The 17,419-nt window shown below is 41.6% G+C and overlaps 1 protein-coding gene across 19 annotated transcripts in view; it reads left to right on the top strand.

The window, feature by feature from the left end:
• Positions 1-17,419, top strand: part of NFIA (nuclear factor I A) — a 390,456-nt gene that overhangs the window by 47,695 nt on the left and 325,342 nt on the right. For 10 of the 19 annotated variants that reach the window (XM_089921805.1, XM_089921781.1, XM_089921773.1 and 7 more), the window contains exon 3: positions 13,335-13,403. The exons of the other annotated variants lie outside the window; for them this stretch is intronic. In XM_089921805.1, coding sequence (XP_089777931.1) covers positions 13,335-13,403 — 69 coding nt within the window. The remainder of the gene's footprint in view (positions 1-13,334; positions 13,404-17,419) is intronic. 19 annotated transcript variants of the gene reach the window in all.

Here is a 17,419-nt window from a genome sequence, read left to right as displayed (position 1 = left end):
TCTCACCTTTTAACTTAATCTCATATATGCCTCATGCTCAGTGGATCTACCTGAGTAACACTTGGTTTGATTTTAAATTCTTAGGTTACTGGCTTCCACTATCATGGTCTGGTATTCTTTCCGTGGTATTAATGTTGTAAAGGCTGTTAGAAATGGGGAAATAGCAACAATGTCAAGTTCACAAATTTGTCAAGAAATGAGCCTTTTTTAAAATTAATTTTTATTGGAGTATAGTTACTTTGGAGTGTTGTGTTAGTTTCTTGCTATAGCAAGGTGAATCAGTGATACGTATACATATATACACTCTCTTTTAGATTTCCTTCCCATTTAGGTCACCACAGAGGACTGAGTAGAATTCCCTGTGCTATACAGTAGGTTCTCATTAGTAATCTGTTTTATACATAGTAGTGTATATACGTCAATCCCAATCTCCCAATTCATCCCAACCCCCTTCCCCCCTAGAGATTGTCATACACAGTGAAGTAAATCAGAAAGAGAAGAACAAATAACATATAATATCACTTATATGTGGAATCAAGAAATGAGCCTTTTCTGTAACATCAGCTCAAAACAACGGAGGTCAATACCGTCATCATAGGTAACTTAGTGGTAATTGAAATCCTGTAAACCTCAAAAGTGGTATGCTTTTGGCCTGGACGGTAAAAGGAGGAAGCTAGTTGAATCCATTGACTAACTCTGTCACTGGCTAAAAACAGACAAACAAGCAGAGAAGGGAGGAACAAAGAAACAAATCTGTTCCTCTTTTGGGAGTTGGAAAATGAGGAGTAATACAACACTTTAGATATGTATGTTAAAAACTTACAACAAATCATAGATCATACTAAAGGATCACTGAAGTTTAGAACATGGCTGAGGGTATAGATGTCAGATTTTCTTAACACAATAGTGAGTCTTTTGTTTCAGAATTCACTCTTGGCAAGAATCTCCCTACCACTGCGTTAATTTCCTGTCGATCTTTCATTCAGCAACAGAACTAGAGATGGGGAGAGGACACCCCCCACCCCAGGCTTTTTAAGACTGAGCTTTGTGTAGATTAAAAAGAAAGAAAAAAAGAACAAACTTTTTCCAAACAAGATGTCCACGTGCTTTCTTTAAGATCCTGTGTGCTTAAGATGATCCTTAGAAAAAGCCCTCTCCGTAATTTTGAACCTCTCCTTTTTCTGAAGACTTTTATAGCCATTTTTTTCTTCCCATCATGTGAACAAATATGTAACTGGAATAGATGTTACTTTGCTATTTACTTAGATTGTTTTAAAAGGCTAGCTGTGTGGAGGAATGAGGAAGGAAGGGAGGCAGGAGTGGCTGGGATTTATTTGTTCTGTGCTGACCTAATGAGTGCAGTTCTTAAAAAATAATAAATATTTATATGTGATCTTAATTTTTAATGAGTCTCAGAAACTGGCTGGTATAGAAAAGTGTATGAAAAGCCATATATATTAAACTATACATATTGTAAATACGTGCATATGTACACTAGAATGTTTTAGGAGGGAAGGGACATTATTGGTCTTGTTCACTGTTGTTTTCCTAGTACCTAGAATAGTGCTTGACATATAACTGGCACTCAGTAAATATCTGTTGATTTTTTCAAAAATGAATGTAAATAGGCAGCATCGTATAGTAGGATAGCATTAGATAAGAATTCAGAAGACCTGGAGTCTGCTTCTGACACTGCCATTAACAAACTATGTGAAGTTGTTTAATTTCTTAACGGAGTCACTTAATTTCTTTGCTCCTCCATTTCTTAAAAGTCGGAAATAATAGTACCTGCCCTCCTTGCCTTTGAGGTTTTTTTTAAAAAATAATGATTAAATGATATCTAAGAGATACAAAAGTGCTTTGGAAACTACAGGGTGATTTAAAGATGTCTGTGTATGTGTGTGTGTGTGTGTGTGTGTGTGTGTGTGTACAGGTACAGAAAATCCTTTATCTCTTGCTTCTCAATTTCTTTTCTTAGGAAAATCAGATTATTTAAATCCTATTACGCACAGCTCTCCTCTGTTCTTCCTAAGCCTCTGTATTCCATTACCTCCAGTAAATCAGAAAAAGGTGGTGAGTCAGGCTAGAGTGGAAAGCAAGGTCTGCTGTTTTCTGATGTCCATTTTACTCTGTGGAACTCTAAAATCTTGAGTGCATGTATCTCATGAAGTTTCTTACCTGTTTCAGCTTTATAAGATATAGCATAGGATGTGGAATAGCTTAGATACGACCACTTCAAGATTCTTTGATGACCAAGTTAAAATATTTATTAGTTGTTAATACTAGATTGATAATCATGAATTTAACATGGAGTCTGCCTAGATAATGAGTATCATGGAATTAGCTATAAAGATATTTTTTTTAAAAGTGTGTGTGTGTGTGTGTTAAAAATAATATGTCCTGAAGCTGCACACCTGGAAGGGAGGGAAAAGAATAGAAAGTAAAAAGTAAGTAGATGGGTTTCCCTGGGGGCGCAGTGGTTGAGAGTCCGCCTGCCGATGCAGGGGACATGGGTTTGTGCCCCGGTCCGGGAGGATCCCACATGCCGCGGAGCGGCTGGGTCCGTGAGCCATGGCCGCTGAGCCTGCGCGTCTGGAGCCTGTGCTCCGCAACGGGAGAGGCCGCAACAGTGAGAGGCCCGCGTACCGCAAAAAAAAAAAAAAAAAAAGTAAATAGAGTGGTCTTAACAAAGAGAAAAGAGATCATCATCATCAGGACAATTGTTCTTCATTTTTGAAACTCTTCAAGGCTTCATTCATTCTCTACAGTTACTTTTTGAATTAAGATTCTTAAATTTCAGTGCCGAGTAACAATTTAGGACGGCCATTCATCTTAACATATTGCCTTAAATTAGGAAGAAAATGGTGTGAAGGCTGCAGTAGACTTTTTTTTAATTTTTAAAAATTTTTGGCTGCCTTGGGTCTTTGTTGCTGCGTGCAGGCTTTTCTCTAGTTGCAGCGAGAGGGGGCTACTCTTCGTTGCAGTTCACGGGCTTCTTATTGGGTGGCTTCTCTTGTTGCAGAGCATGGGCTCTAAGCGCACAGGCTTCAGTAGTTGTGGCACTCAGGCTCAGTAGTTGTAGCTCGCGGGCTCTAGAGCGCAGGCTCAGTAGTTGTGGCACATGGGTTTAATTGCTCCATGGCATGCAGGATCTTCCGGACCAGGGTTTGAACCCGTATCCCCTGCACTGGCAGGCAGATTCTTAACCACTGTGCCACCAGGGAAGTCCCTGCAGTAGACTTTAATAGCATGGTAGAACTTCAGATTTGGAAGTAGACTGTAAGAGCATCATAGGAGTTTTAGATTTTAAGAGACCATTTAGTCCAGATACTCTCATTTGGGTCTTTGAAGAACTGAGACCCACATGGCCCAGGCCAGGAATCTTTTGGAAGGTCATGTGACCAGTTACTTTAGCATCAGGACTGTAGCCTAGGTCTTCAGATTTCCAGATTCCGACTAATTCCTTCCTGTTACTCAACTACTTAACTTTCATAAAACTAAAACAATCGTATAAACCCCCCTTAGAAAAACCTTCCAAAATATTGTAAGGGTTGAATGCCTTGGCATTACATGTGCTAACAGCAGTCACTTAGGTTTACTGAGCCGGAAGCCTCACTTTCAGATTAATAAGAGTGATATCGAATGTGCCATCACTGGCCAGACATATCCATAGATCACACATTTTAAATCTGAAAGAATATAAGTAATCTCCCCCTCACCCCACCACCACCCCTGCACTCGTTTAAATGACGGGGGCTATTGAAAACCCTCCACTGTCACTTGCATCCATGTGGCTTAAAATATATGCTGCTTATTTAAAGAGTTGTTCAACTTAAACTCAGGAGATATATTACACTGTGTAATATGCCTGCATTTGTCCATGCATTCTTCTTGGAAACCTGATCTTATTTATGTCTGCTTTTAACAGATAGGCTAGGTTAAGTTATGTTAAACATGTTGTACCGAGGCTTGATTCACTGTGCTGCCGCCTGGCTTTCTTCCTTGATTAGCTTTAATCAAACTCTCCACATTCCATGACCTTAATAAAGCTATTTTTCCTGACAACTGAAGACTGTCTTAACAAGCACAGCTCATCTGTGCTGAAACTAAGGCTGAGTTAAGATGGGGTTTAGGTCCTCATTAAAGTCCACAGCATGGAGTATAAGAGGAAATGATGAAATGGTGCTCACTGAAACATCTCTTCTTTAAATTTAATTAGACAAATTATACGCAAACCAGTAGATGCCCTGGGAAGGGAATCAACATTAGGGCTAATAAAAAGCTTGAATAGTATAAAAGGGCTGGGGGGAGGGGCTATAGACCCTTTCTAACACTTATGAGAGATGAATTAACACCAATCGCTAAACATACAAACTAGATGAATTTAAATATTGGTTTAGAAATTAATTTTATGATGCTGTTCTAAGTGCAGAAATGCAGTTTAGCTTAAATCTCTTAAAGTATGTCATGTGCACACATATGCACAAAGTATTTTATGACTATATACATTAAGTATACATACGTATGCACTTTGTATGTGAAATATTGTATACACTGGGAGACACAATTATGGTCTGACTTAGGAGTTTTTGAGAGACCTCGGTTCAAATTCTAGAAAGTTCCCCCATTTGCTCTTTGTGTGTGTGTGTGTATGTGTGTGCAAGTTACTTCATCTCTGTGAAATCCAATTTCATCATTTATAAAATGAGTGAAATGTTTCTTTTCCTGGAGAGGCTTTATAAGAATTAAGAGAAATTCAATTAGATTATATGTATAGAATGCTTGGCACAATGCCTGGCACATAATAGGTGCTCAAAAATAGGTGTCCATATTTAAAAGAAACTTCCACTTAGTTAAGGGTGGTTTCAAGTGAACTATCCTATAAATATGTGAGAATTGGATTATGAATGTAAATATTCTACACATAGTTTTATGGATCAAGGTCATTTTAAGGGAAAAATGCTAGAGGACAGAAGCTCATAGATTTTGGAAAGAATGTTGACTCAAATTTAATAAGTGAATTGTGTGGAGCCTAGAGTAGCCAAATGGAGAGACACTTCAGAAAGTTGAAACACTTATTAAGTGCTGCATGCTAAGTGTCTTGTATACCTTATTGAAGACAACTCTGCAAGGTAGGTATTATTCACCTAATTTTACGGACAAGGAAAAAGAGATTCAGAAGGACTGAGTGAGCTGTGTGTTACCAGGGTGGAACTCAGGGTTGGCTTGGTTCACAGTGCTTGCTCTCTTTCTCTTCATCCTTGGATAACTTCTCAATGCACTTATTCTGTGTTGTGTTTAACCCTCAGTTCCATTGCTTTGGGACTGTGGTTCTCAGCCATGACTGCCCTTTTAGCATCACCTGGGATGGGGTCGGGCATGAGTATTTTCTAAAGCTTCCCTGGTGATTCCTGGTATGCAACCAAGGCGTTCGGATATGTCTACCGCAGGCATGGGTGTTTTGGTTGTCCCCAGTTTTAAGCCTAAGTGTCAGCAGTGATTTGTCAGAGTCAGTTATGATCCTCCTGCTGGTTTAGAGGAAGATATATAGAAGGCCTAAAATCTTTTCTAGTTGTGATAGATGTTGCTTATGCATTAATTAGCACATAAAAATTAAATATTCCCTATTCTTACTGTTAGCTCATTTTCTCTTTTTTCTGGTTGAAAAAGGCTGAGTTAAATGGAGTGAAGATTACAGCAAAAAAAAAAAAAAAAAAGAAAAGTGATCATGGCAACTTTTTCCCTCAAGAATGAAAGAGTAAGACCATCCTTTTCTTTATTTTTAGTAAAACAAAAATTATTTACAAAATACACTGACCTTTACCCCTGCTCCCTTGAGGTGGGAAGAGTCTTTGTGGTCAGACTGATCTGTGGTCAAACCTGGGCTCTCACTTTTTATTACAGAATTAGTCATCTTAAACTCTCAGAGTCTTGGTTTCCTAATCTGTAAAAGAGAAATAATTCTTAACTCATTTAGTTACTGCGAGGATGAAATGAAGAAAAACAGTTTGCAGAGGCTGGCCCAGAGCCTGACCTGGGTAGCTTCTGTTGTTAGGAGACACAAGTGTCTTTGGATACTGGTCAGTTTGGGGGTTTCCAGAGAAGACTCTGTAGGGCTGGTGGGTTCTGCAGAGCAATGAGGCCTGCAGTTGACTCTAATTGAGGATGCTTCTATTCAAAAAGATCTTTTTCTTTCACCTAAGAGATCCTGGGTATCTCTTTTACAGACAGAAAGTAAGAAGTTAGGGTACTGCCCTGAAAGCCGGTCTGGGAGTTGGTAGCTGATAGGAATCAGTGACTCCCTAACTTGAGATTTCATGATACTCTCTCTCGTTTCAATTCTGAGTCATTGGTGCCTGCTCTGGTGGCATTGTTAATGAACTCAGACGGTTACTGGGAAGTGATCTTGTCGTTCCTTTTGCCTTCAGGCACAACTACATTGAAATTGCCCCAAACAGATGTATTCCAGTCTTCTTTAAAAGACTATGTAATGAGCTTAACTATTAAGAAGCTCATTCTAATTTCTAACATTGATAAGCATCAGGTTAAATATATTTCTACTCCTGCCATCTTCCTTAGAGGTATAAAATTGTTTGTATACCTCTTACTTAAGGATCTTTACAAAGAAAATTTTGCTGTCTGCTAATGGGTTGAATTTGCAGGATGTTTTGAGAACTCAGTAGAAGAGTAGCTCTCCCTGCACTTCCATGACCTGGTGAAAAGCCAGATGTTAGGCTCGACCAAACTGAATGATAACCAATAAATAGTGATAGGAATATCCAGAGACATAGAAGGCTTGAGACCACCTACTCCCTAAGCTTCGAATCCTTATATGACCCTGAGACAGCCAGGCAGTGGGGCTGCAAGGCTGAGATAAGTACCGAAAACTGGCCAGGGTACTTCTTTTTTTTTTTTAAACATAGCTCCCTCCTTTGCACCTTTCTGTACCTCTGCCCTGAAGGCTATGCAGCCTGTTACATACTGATAGCTAAGTAAAAGCAATCAGCATTCCTTACTACTGCCTACAGAAAAGACCTAAATTATTTACTGACCTCCAGGCTGTTGGTACATATCTGGCTGGTATTTTTTGTTTGTTTCGGGGTTTCTTTTGGGGTGGGTGGGTGGAGGAAGGCCAGTGTACAGTATGTAAATTTACATTATAAAAATACAAATTTTGTTCTCCAGAATAAGAAATCATTTATAGTAGACCTGCACTGTTCCAAGGCTAATGACAAATTATCTTGTTCTTAATATGCAGGTGCCTCCCCTCCCCCCGTAACTTTATATATTTTCTGTAAGGAAAAATGCTGTTTATAAAGTAACCTGGGATAAGGAGAATCCAGTGATAAAAGGGATAAGAACATTTTCAGACTGCTTCTTGGAAGGTAGCGTGGGAAAGCTCATTCCAATAGGCCTCTGGGCATCCTGGCGAAGTTGGGAACAAAATTGGTAAGAATGAAGTGAAAATGAATGAAAATCCTCATTTTCTGTTAAATATAGACAGGCTAGGAATGGGGTATCCTGAATTTAGAATGAGAAATTTCCTTGTACAAAGGAGGAAACATAATTTGACAGCAGTCCATGTGAAAACAGCCTAAGAGTGTAAGTTGACCACAAGATTAATAGGGCCCAGCAGCGTGACAGTGTCATTCCCAAAGCTGATGCTGTGTTGGGCTGTGGTCTGACCACAGCTGGAATTTTTTGCCCAGTTTTGGGCATAAAATGTTTAAGAGGAACGCCAACAGAATGGAGATCCGGACGCTCATGGATCAGGAAATCATATCATAGGAGGGGCAGGTGAGGAAAGCGTAGCTATCAAGTCTGGAGGAGAGATTCCTTAGAATGACCTTAAGAACACGCTTCAATATTAAGTGTCCTGGTAGGATATTCTCTGTTGCTCTGGAAGACAGGAGTAGGAGTTTGGGGCTTTCTCTGAAGCCTTACACACACACACTCCACAAGAAAAGATGGAGACAAAAACCTGGGTTAACATCTTGCACCGCCTGACCCATTTTTCCAACAAATCTGCTCATCTTCCTGTGTTTCAGAATCAGTGTCTGTCACCATTTTTCACCCTGTCATCCAAACCAGAAATCAGGCATCATCTTTCACTCATCCCTTTCCCTCAGGGAGAAAAACTATTGCTTGTAAAGTCAGCACCCATGGTACCAGGCTTCAGTTTATCTCCAGTAACTCAATTGCTAATAGCTCTTGATAGGGAGGCAATACCATTAAACTTGATAATTTCTAAAGAGTTTTGAGCTATTTTGCTCTAAGTGATGCCAAAGGAAAGGAATACTAGCTACTTGCAGCAGAGGGAAAAATTCTATATCCTTTTTGGGGGCCAAGCTTAAGTTCTCTGTGACTCAGCACACTGACATTCTGTGTGACCCTAAATCCCTTCTGTTTCCTGATCTGCTTGTCTTGACCTGTTAACACTTCCACACCAAAGTAGTTTCATTAACGCTGAGATCATGCACAGGAGATAGTAGCTAACTGATGTAATTAACTGGTGTGTCAAAGGCTATAGGTTTATTGCATATGCAACTGTCTTTCCTGGTGGGAAGGTACACTTTCTGCTGACATAATATATCTGCAAAGATACCCAATTGCCAAATAATCTGCTGGGTGATGGTGAGGTGTTTGTGGTGATTCCATTTATGTAGGCAGAATGGTGGGATCACTTACTCTGTTCTCCCAAAATGCAGCTGGCTGAAGGTACTAATTGTTCAACAGCACAGAAGAGGAGAAGGCAGTGTAGTTTGGGGCCTTGGTGAGGTCTTTTCTTCTTTTTTTAAAATCTGTGCTCTTGGCATGCTAATGCACGCACTTAGTCTCTGCAAGAAATTTCCGTTTAAGAAAGAATTTAAAAACATGAAGTGCTCAATCCATATCTCCTAAACAACTAAAAAGACTGCAATTTCAAATGAGAAATTATGTTGCGAAGAAGAAAAAAGTTGTTTATTATGGCTCAAAATTTTAATCACCCAAGGGCTGTAAAGTTAAAAATAGACAATTCTGCCTTCTGTTTATGGTAAACTTGGCTTAGTCCCGGCAAATTTCAAAGCTGAACATACTGTATGTTATTTTTGCTTAATTTTAGATTCCACATTTTAAAATTATTTCTTACAAGAAGCATATTTCAGGATATAAACTTAGCCTGAAGAACGGTATTCTTGATTCCAGCCCATATTGAAACTCCTTTGAAAATAGTAAACTATGGTTTTGGGATTTTCCTATTCCCAAGAGTCCAAATGGGTACCTTTCTAAGTCTTTTACATTATGAATGAACACAGGAATATGAAATTGTAAAGGTTACTTTCTGCTATCTGGTTCCTTACTCGTGATTTTAGTTTTCTTAACAGTATAACTTGATGCAGACACGCTAACTTGCACGAAGTCTTTCACAAAGGGAGGGGCGTTTTGTTTCGGCGCTAGTGTTTCAGGTATGGAGGCTGAAGACAGAGAGGCTCTTTGGCATTCAGCAGGTGTCTCCGTGGGTGCCAGGAGCCTCAGAGAGCACCTGGGAGAGAACCTCCCAGCTGCAGCCACCGGACAGTGCAGCTTCTCTTCTGATCCGCTCACACCTGCCCTGAGAACCGCTCCTGTGGTGACTGTTTGGCCCAAGAGCAAGTAGGCTTGTTGACTCAACCCTCTTCATGCCTCCTGAGGGAGGAGGCACACCTGGCTTCATCTCTCTACATGACTCTTGTCGATTCTTGCCCCTGAGCTCTTCCAGAGGGCACTTCTGGGCCTTTCCTCCTAAGGTTTTTAGAGCAAGCCCTTTGGGGTGACAGGAAATCTAGGGAGGGGATTTTTTTTTAACCTATTACTCAATGTGGCATCAGAGAATCAAAGCCTCCCCACAGAGTGAATGGCATGCTTAGTAAATATTTGCTAAATATTGTTGGGCGAACGACTGTTTACTGAAGATGAAGATTTCTGTGATGGCTCTGACAGAGGTATGTTTGTGATTCGGTTGATCGTAGCTACCGTTGAAAAATTCTTACCATGTGCTAGACACATATCTGAACACTTCATGTATGTTGTTTCTGATCTTCCTAAGAACCCATTGTACAGAAGGGAAAACTGAGCTTTACTAAGTTAGGAACTTGCCAGAGGACATTGAGCTGTCTAGCATTAGCTGTGTAGAATCTGTACTTACTAAGTACGGAATTAGCACTGATTCCGTATTCTGTTCAATATGCCATTTCACCATGATTGAGAAAGGCTGTGATAACAGGACCCATGCATCGACACCAAACCTCTGAGAGGCCAAAGGCTTTGTCACAACATTCATTAAGATGCTCATGGCCCTTAATCACGAGAAGATTTCTCAGACCCCAGTCAGAACCTGTTCACACACAATTTTAATAAGGTTGGTGATCTCTTTTTCAAGTACACAGCAGATTTATTTATTTGGTAATTACTTCCTGAATGCCGAACATGTGCCATGTATTCTTCTAGATACAGAGAACAAAAAAGACAGAATTCTTGCCCTTAGAGATCACGTTTGCAGGTTTATACATCGCTGGCTCTCACAGTATGGTCCCCAAATCAGCATCATAAGCCTCACATGGGGACTTGTTAGAAATTCATATCCTTGATCTGAGTTCTAGACCCACTGAATCAAAAACTCAGGAGTTAAGGCCCAGTAATCTGTTTTTAAGCAAACCACTGGTCTAGAAGGCTTAAAACAACGCTTTTGTGTTCCTGTGACAGGCAGCTCTGTGGAAAACTTTTGTCTCTAGATTTATCCTGATCAGTGTGTGTGTACGTGTGTGTGTACGTGTGTGTGTGTTGAGGTCTTAACTCACCCATTCAGTGATGGGCCCTTGCTGGGCAGAGGCATGGGGACACTTGTCCACGAGAATTTGAGCCCTGGAATTCACACGTAGCTGGATTCAGATTCTTTCTCTGCCAGGCGCTAGCCCCATGAACTCACGGAACTGCTAAGCCTCAGTTTTCTCATTGTGACAATGAGGGTGATAGTAATGGGACCACACTTAGCACAGCTGCTTGATACAGAGAACATGCCCAAGAACTAATTAGAATGTTTTCCTGTCTCTAGGATCTAGCACTTGGCTTGGCACAGGATAGGTGCTCAGGAAACGGTCTTGGGGAAAATAGATGGATGTTTATTTTTCCTTTGCGTTAGCCATTAGTGCAGGCCTGTAGCTATTTAATTTCTACCCTTTGTCCATCTTTAGTGGAAGAAACTAGGATAATGAGACCTGGCATCAGAACATACCTGACGTACAAGGTCCTTTTGGAAATGTGTGTTGCCTGCCTCAGTTTAGCTGCTGCTGTTACTTAATCCTCACAGGTTTAAGTGTCACGTTGCCTTCTTCCCCTCTGGCCCTTAGCTTTGGGATATTTCAAATGCCTGTAAAATTTCATTTAATTAAGGGGCTTCCATATCTGCTTGTAGATATTTTTTTCTTGAAATGCTGGTGGCATTAATAGTAAGTCTAAGAGAATCAAACCTCTGCCTGTTTTGTGCCACTTCAGCACTAAGCCAAGGAGAAAAACTCTCAAGGAAATTAATTCTTCGCTCAAGCATGGCAGGAGCACGGAGCTAACACACTGCCATATAACCCGGTTTCACTGACTTTCCGAAATTTCATTCTGCCCTTTTTATTACACGTCACGTTGTATGGCTAAAACCAGAAGTGCAATTATGAGGAAGGAGTTTTCTCGAAATCTGCAGAGTCTGGCCAATCAGATAACCTTTCAGTAGAAACATTATCCACGGGAGACTTAGTTGTTATTCACAAGTAGATTATCTTTTAACTCCAGACTTTCATCAGTTCACTAAATATTACTGAGCACCTACTATGTGCCGGGCATTGTTCTAATGCTGGGGATACAGCGCTGAACAGGACAAAAATCCCAGCCCTCCAGCTTCTTGGCTTCTTTCTTTTTCACACAAGGGACTGCGTGTAGGTGCCTTGGGAGTAGTGATTTGTATGCAGAATCTGAGCCTGTGGGTGGGCTGGCCATGGCAGAGGCAGTCAGATATTAATTCCCTGGATATTAGGTGACTGCTCACCTTGAGTTATTAGGTGACTGCTCACCTATAAGCAAGTCGAACCATTTGTAGTATTTTGCACCTGTTTTAAGTTTTATGTGTGAAGTTATGGTCAGTGTCACTGTCATCGTTTCTCTGCTCAGGCACATCGTGGTGCTTGGATTTGTGGGGTCAGGTCAGTGCTGATTTAATTCAACTCTTCTTCCTATTACTGCAAGCCCTGTGTTTAAGTTTCCTATTGCTGCTGTAACAAATTGCCACAAACTAATGGTTTAAAACAACACAAATTTATTTTCTTAATGATTCTGGTGTTCGGAAGTCTGAAAAAACAGTCTGGTGTCAGCAGGGCTGGTCCATCCAGGAGGCTCCAGGGGAGACCCTGTTCCTTGCTTCTTCCAGCTTCTAGACGCTGGGTTGGTGTTCCTTGGCTCACAGCTGCATCACTCCAATCTCTGCTTCCTTCTCCCAGGTCTTTGTCCTCCCGCCTGTCTCGTACAAGGAACCTTGCGATTACATCATTGGGCCTACCTGAATAATGCAGGATAATCTCTCTACCTCAAGATCCTTAACTTGATCACCTTTTGCCATATTCACAGGACCTGGAATTAGGACGTAGCCATTTGGGGGTGTGGGTCGGGGGGGGGGTCATCATTGTTCAGCCACCCACACCCTGTCAGTGTCCCTGGGTTCATTAGCAAATAAGCCAGTTTTGTTGAGTAGTCTCTTCTGGTCTATGAAACCCAACCCAGCAGAGTACACTCTAAAATGCAAATGTTGCTAACTATGCAGAGCTAGTTATACTTGCTTCACTACCTGAAAACCTTAAATCATTCCAGTGTCTTCTATAAGACTCAGCTCAAAAAACCCTCCCCCAGGAAGCCTTCCTGGGCTTGTTTGACGCTCTTCATTTGTGATTCCGTGGTGCCCTGTGTTGTGTGTAAGTGACTACGGGACCACACCTCCCCTGTTGTATTGTGTGGATTTACTTGCAGCCCACTGCCCCCCTCTTCTCTCTCCTTCCCCTAAATGGTGTGCTCTTTACAGGAAGGCGCTGTGTGTCCTGGGCACATAGAAGATATTTGATAAAAGTTTCTCTTTGGATGAATGGAGATTCTCTTCTCTCATATGTTAAAAAAAAATTGTTTTATGTTTCACTTAATTTCATTTAATGAGGTATTCACTAGAAGTTGAAAGTGGAGTGCAGCCAGCGTGGGTTGTGGAAGGACTGGCATCATGTGGCTTGTCTAAATTGTATGTCACGGTTTTAGGACACCTGACTGAGTTCATGGATGCTTCTTTCCAGGTGAATGTAACCCTGAAGTTATGCACCATTCTTTTCTCTGTGTCACCAGAAATCTCAACCGTAAACCAGGTAGGTTCTGAATATTTGGAAATAATGATGTAAATCAAGGTGAAAGACTGAGTGAATCTTTAAATCTAAAATTAGTTTCTGTCACCAAAGAACAGATTCTGTGGCCTGGTCACTTTTAGGGTTACTGTCATTGGAGTCAGGTTTCTGGTAATTGAGATATTTTACTTTATTTCAGTTTTCAAAAGTAGCGTCTTCCTGTGTGGAAACATCTGTGAGTCCTATACAGTTGTTGTTGGAAAATCATGTTGCCTTCTTTTACAGTATCCAGGCTGATTTTTTTCTTCTCTGTAAGTGGACCTTGGGCTTTCTGTGTGGCTGGAAAGCATGTAATTTTCATTTTATTTTTTTTCACTTAGTGGTGCTTAGTGACACCATGTGAATTTTTATGGTCCCAGCTGCACTGAAGTGTGTGCCCTGAAATTTCAGTTGGATTAAGAACATACCTTGATGTGAGGGCTGAAATTGGAGAAATGGGAGAACACAGGGTTGGATCTATATGTGTTGCAATTAATATTGATGAGTGGGCAAAAGTCCAACATTATCCTAGGGGGCTTGGCTAATGTTCATTGTAAACCAGTGCAAGGGAGTCCTTCCCCTGCAGGTGTGAATAGTTTAATTTAGTAGGTGGATTAGGAAAAACAAGGGGTGTTTTCTTGTGTTCCAGTTTACATTACACGTTGAACGTTAACCAGCTGCGTGAGGTACAGCTCATCACTGAGTGGTGGTAACAGATACCCTGAGACGTTGCTAACCCATCTCGATATCTCAAGGATCTAGCATCATGCCTGGTACATAGTAGGCGCTCATTAGCGTCTGTGAAATGAATAGAAGAACGAAGGAATGGTCGCTGAGGCAAGGCCCCTTAAAAATACTGGCCTCTGCTTATCTCTCTAGCCCTGTTACTACCGCCCACCTTCAGTGTATTATTTGTATTGATAGCTTGTTAAATATTCCACATTCTTTCTTGCCTTTGGACCTCTGTACCTGTCATTCCCTCTGCCTCTAACCCCACCCTCCCTATCCCCTCAGTTTGGCTAATTCCTGCAAGAACTTTATGACTTGGCGTCTCCTAGAAGACTTTTAGAAGGCATCATTGCTGGTATCGAGGTGAACCTTTGGATAACAACAGGAAGACACTGACTAGTGGAACTGTTGAAATCTGTGTCTGAGCCTTCTTTTCGGGAGCATGTGGAACACTGTCAGGTGTGGAGTCGTTTGGATTACATCTCCCAAACTCTACTTTATTGGTACTTTCCATTTTGGAATGGGCAAAACATGGCTCTGTCATAACAGGAACAGAAGTCGTCAGGTTAGCAGCAGGTTCTATTGTGTTTACAGAGCATCAGTATCAGGGTACAGAGGACGATGGAGAACCATTGATGAATTACCAGTGGTGTGACTGATACCAAAGGGACTAAGTAGGCAAGAAGTTGAGAAACTGAACCATTCCCTTTCTAATGGAATTTAGAAAGTTGCGTGCATAGTAGGTGCTCAGCCAACATTTGCTGAGGATGGAAGAATAAATAAATCAAGTTACTTTTTTCCTTTTTTGGGCATTATGTTAAGATTAAAAAAAAAAAATCCTTAGATAGTCTCTTCCACTCCGCTCCTTTTTGCACACATAGCCCTAACCTCAGTCTATACTTAGTGCTTTTGCTAAAACTGACTCATCTTGTTTCTGATTGCCTTCGTGATATGAGACTCTGGTATCCATGGGAATGGTGTAAGTCTGTATTGCTTTCATGCTTAGAAAAATGTAAACCAGAAGGGCCAGCTGTTGGTACCGGTACCAACTAGTTCCTGAGAGCTATAGGGCAATCTCATTCTTACATTCTTAAGCCAGTGTGGAAAACAGCGTAAGCTCCTGAGAAACTAATCAGCTTTTGTGACAGATAGGTGTGATTCAAATCTTGTGCCTACTGCGGACAGGCTGTGTGACTTTGGGCAAGCTGTTTAACCTCTCTGAGTTTCTTCATCTCTGTTTTTTCTGTTTTGTAAAATGGGTGGGGTGGGGGGACCCTATTAACTCACAGGGTTGTTTGACAATTAGAAATGATTTTGTAAGTGTCCTAGTCTATATTCGATGTTCAGTAAATGGTAGATATTAAGACTACTATTACTGCTATGAACCAGGTTGGCTACAGGCCCTCCAGAGCTTCAGTGAGGACAAGGTTAGCAGTAACCACCGGGATAAGGGTGGGACAGCGGAGTTAACATTTAAACAGCCTCTCTGTGTGTGCAACGGAGATTTTCTTATTTTCCTCTGGGGAGAATTCAAGTTGGTTTAAGAAGGGAACTGACAGTGTCTTCTTTATGTTCTGGGTGTTTCAAAGATGGCTAGAAATTGGTACTAGTTGCTAAGGAAGAGCTTTAAAAAATATAGATGTGAGGAGACAAGGTGGTGTCGAGGCAAGAGCACTGACCCGTGTTCCCTGGGGCTCAGCTCTGCGCTCTCTGCCGAGTCCCTTTCTCTTGCTGTGCCCTTCATCTCTTCCCCGGGAGTGAGCACGCTGGACCAGACAATTATCCTGGCCCAGGCAGGTGCTTCTTCCTGACTGGGAGTTAGTATGGGTGGCCCCAGCTGGGCTGGTTTTATTGTTCCAAAAAGTGTCAGCAGAGCAATGGCTGGACGTCGGAGTGTCCTTTGTGATTTGACATTTTGGGGAAGCCTTTAATGGTACAGTGTACCCGGCCAAAAAGTCTTCCAGCTGAGAAATTCTGTGAGTTGAAACGCTTCGAATAAATGTCAACCAGGAAGGGATCGTCAGGGTAAATTAAAAAATTCTCATCTGTCTCGGCTGTAGCAACTGTTCAGACCACCGGACTTCTTCGGGGTATCGACAACGCTTGTCTTTGAATGGGGCATGAATTTCCCAGCTTCCTAGGAGCAACAACAACAACCGTTCCCCCAACAAACCCCAGGGTGTCTGAAGCGCCTGCTCTCTTCTCGCAGAGCGGGCTCAAGAGCTATCAGCAGTATTGAACAATTAGACTGGAAGGAAGGGTTGTGAACAGTTGTTCCCTAAAGGCTTGGAAATTAACAAAGGCCATATTAGTCAGTCCCGGGAGGAGGGGGATGAAGAGAATGGGGGCTGGGAGGAACAATTCAGAAGTGGAGAGGGTGATTGGAGGGGTTTGTTTCCCAGATAGTTTTCAAAGAAAAGAGATTTGTGTAGTTTGCTGTGGGGCTGAGAATGCAGTGCAAAACCAGTTGATGTTCTTTTTTGTCCAACAATTACTTTTCTCTGGCACATTTCTTTTTAGGCTAACAAAGTGTCTTCCTTCCTTTTTCATGGTCATTGATAGCAAGAGCTTAAGGGTTTTTTTGCTTCCCAGGGCTCAGGGTAGGGTAGAGACAAGGACACACATAAGAGGGAAATGACATTTTCCGAAATTTCGTGAATTTTGTCACAGACAAGGAAAAACCATCCAGTGCACAGGGAAGGCTCAGGTTTGCATTTCGGTCTGGGGGGGTGATTGATTTCTTTCTTTCAAGGGGCCGATGGAGGAGGTCAGTGTGTTAGAAAGGGGAAGAAGCCAGGGAAAGGAGAAAAGAAAGAATGAGATTTATGACCTTCTGGATCCCAGCTTTTATGTCATATAACCATTCCCAACACTGGAAGTTCATGACACCCTGAGAAACAGCCCTGGAACTCGGAGCAGTGATCTGCTTGCAAAGGTGAAATTAAACAGTCCAGCAACTGCTTTGATTGAGAGTCACATACAGTCCTGTTCTAGATCCCAAGTGCTGCTTCTCTTTAGTTTGCCCCCTCAGCACGGATTCTGGTGTTTCGTGGAGTTATGAGACGGACCACCCAGGGCCACTCACGTTATACGGAGGATGGTTGAAGAGGTGCTTAGAGAGGAATTATTTCAACAATGGGACTTTTCCATTATTCTTTCTGTAATCAGCCCTCTGCACTCAGCACATGGAAACCTTCGCATCTGTCACCAAGAATACTAAACTGATAAGGTGTTGCTCAGAGAGCCCCTGCCCTGGTCCCATCCCCTGAGAT

The sequence above is a fragment of the Delphinapterus leucas genome, chromosome 1 (genome assembly GCF_059928025.1).
Source record: "Delphinapterus leucas isolate spDelLeu-1000000601 "Yukka" chromosome 1, BTC_Dleu_Yukka2, whole genome shotgun sequence".
Lineage (NCBI taxonomy): Eukaryota > Metazoa > Chordata > Mammalia > Artiodactyla > Monodontidae > Delphinapterus > Delphinapterus leucas.
The sequence above is the reverse complement of the archived record's forward strand: the minus strand, read 5'-3'. Positions and strand labels throughout refer to the sequence as shown.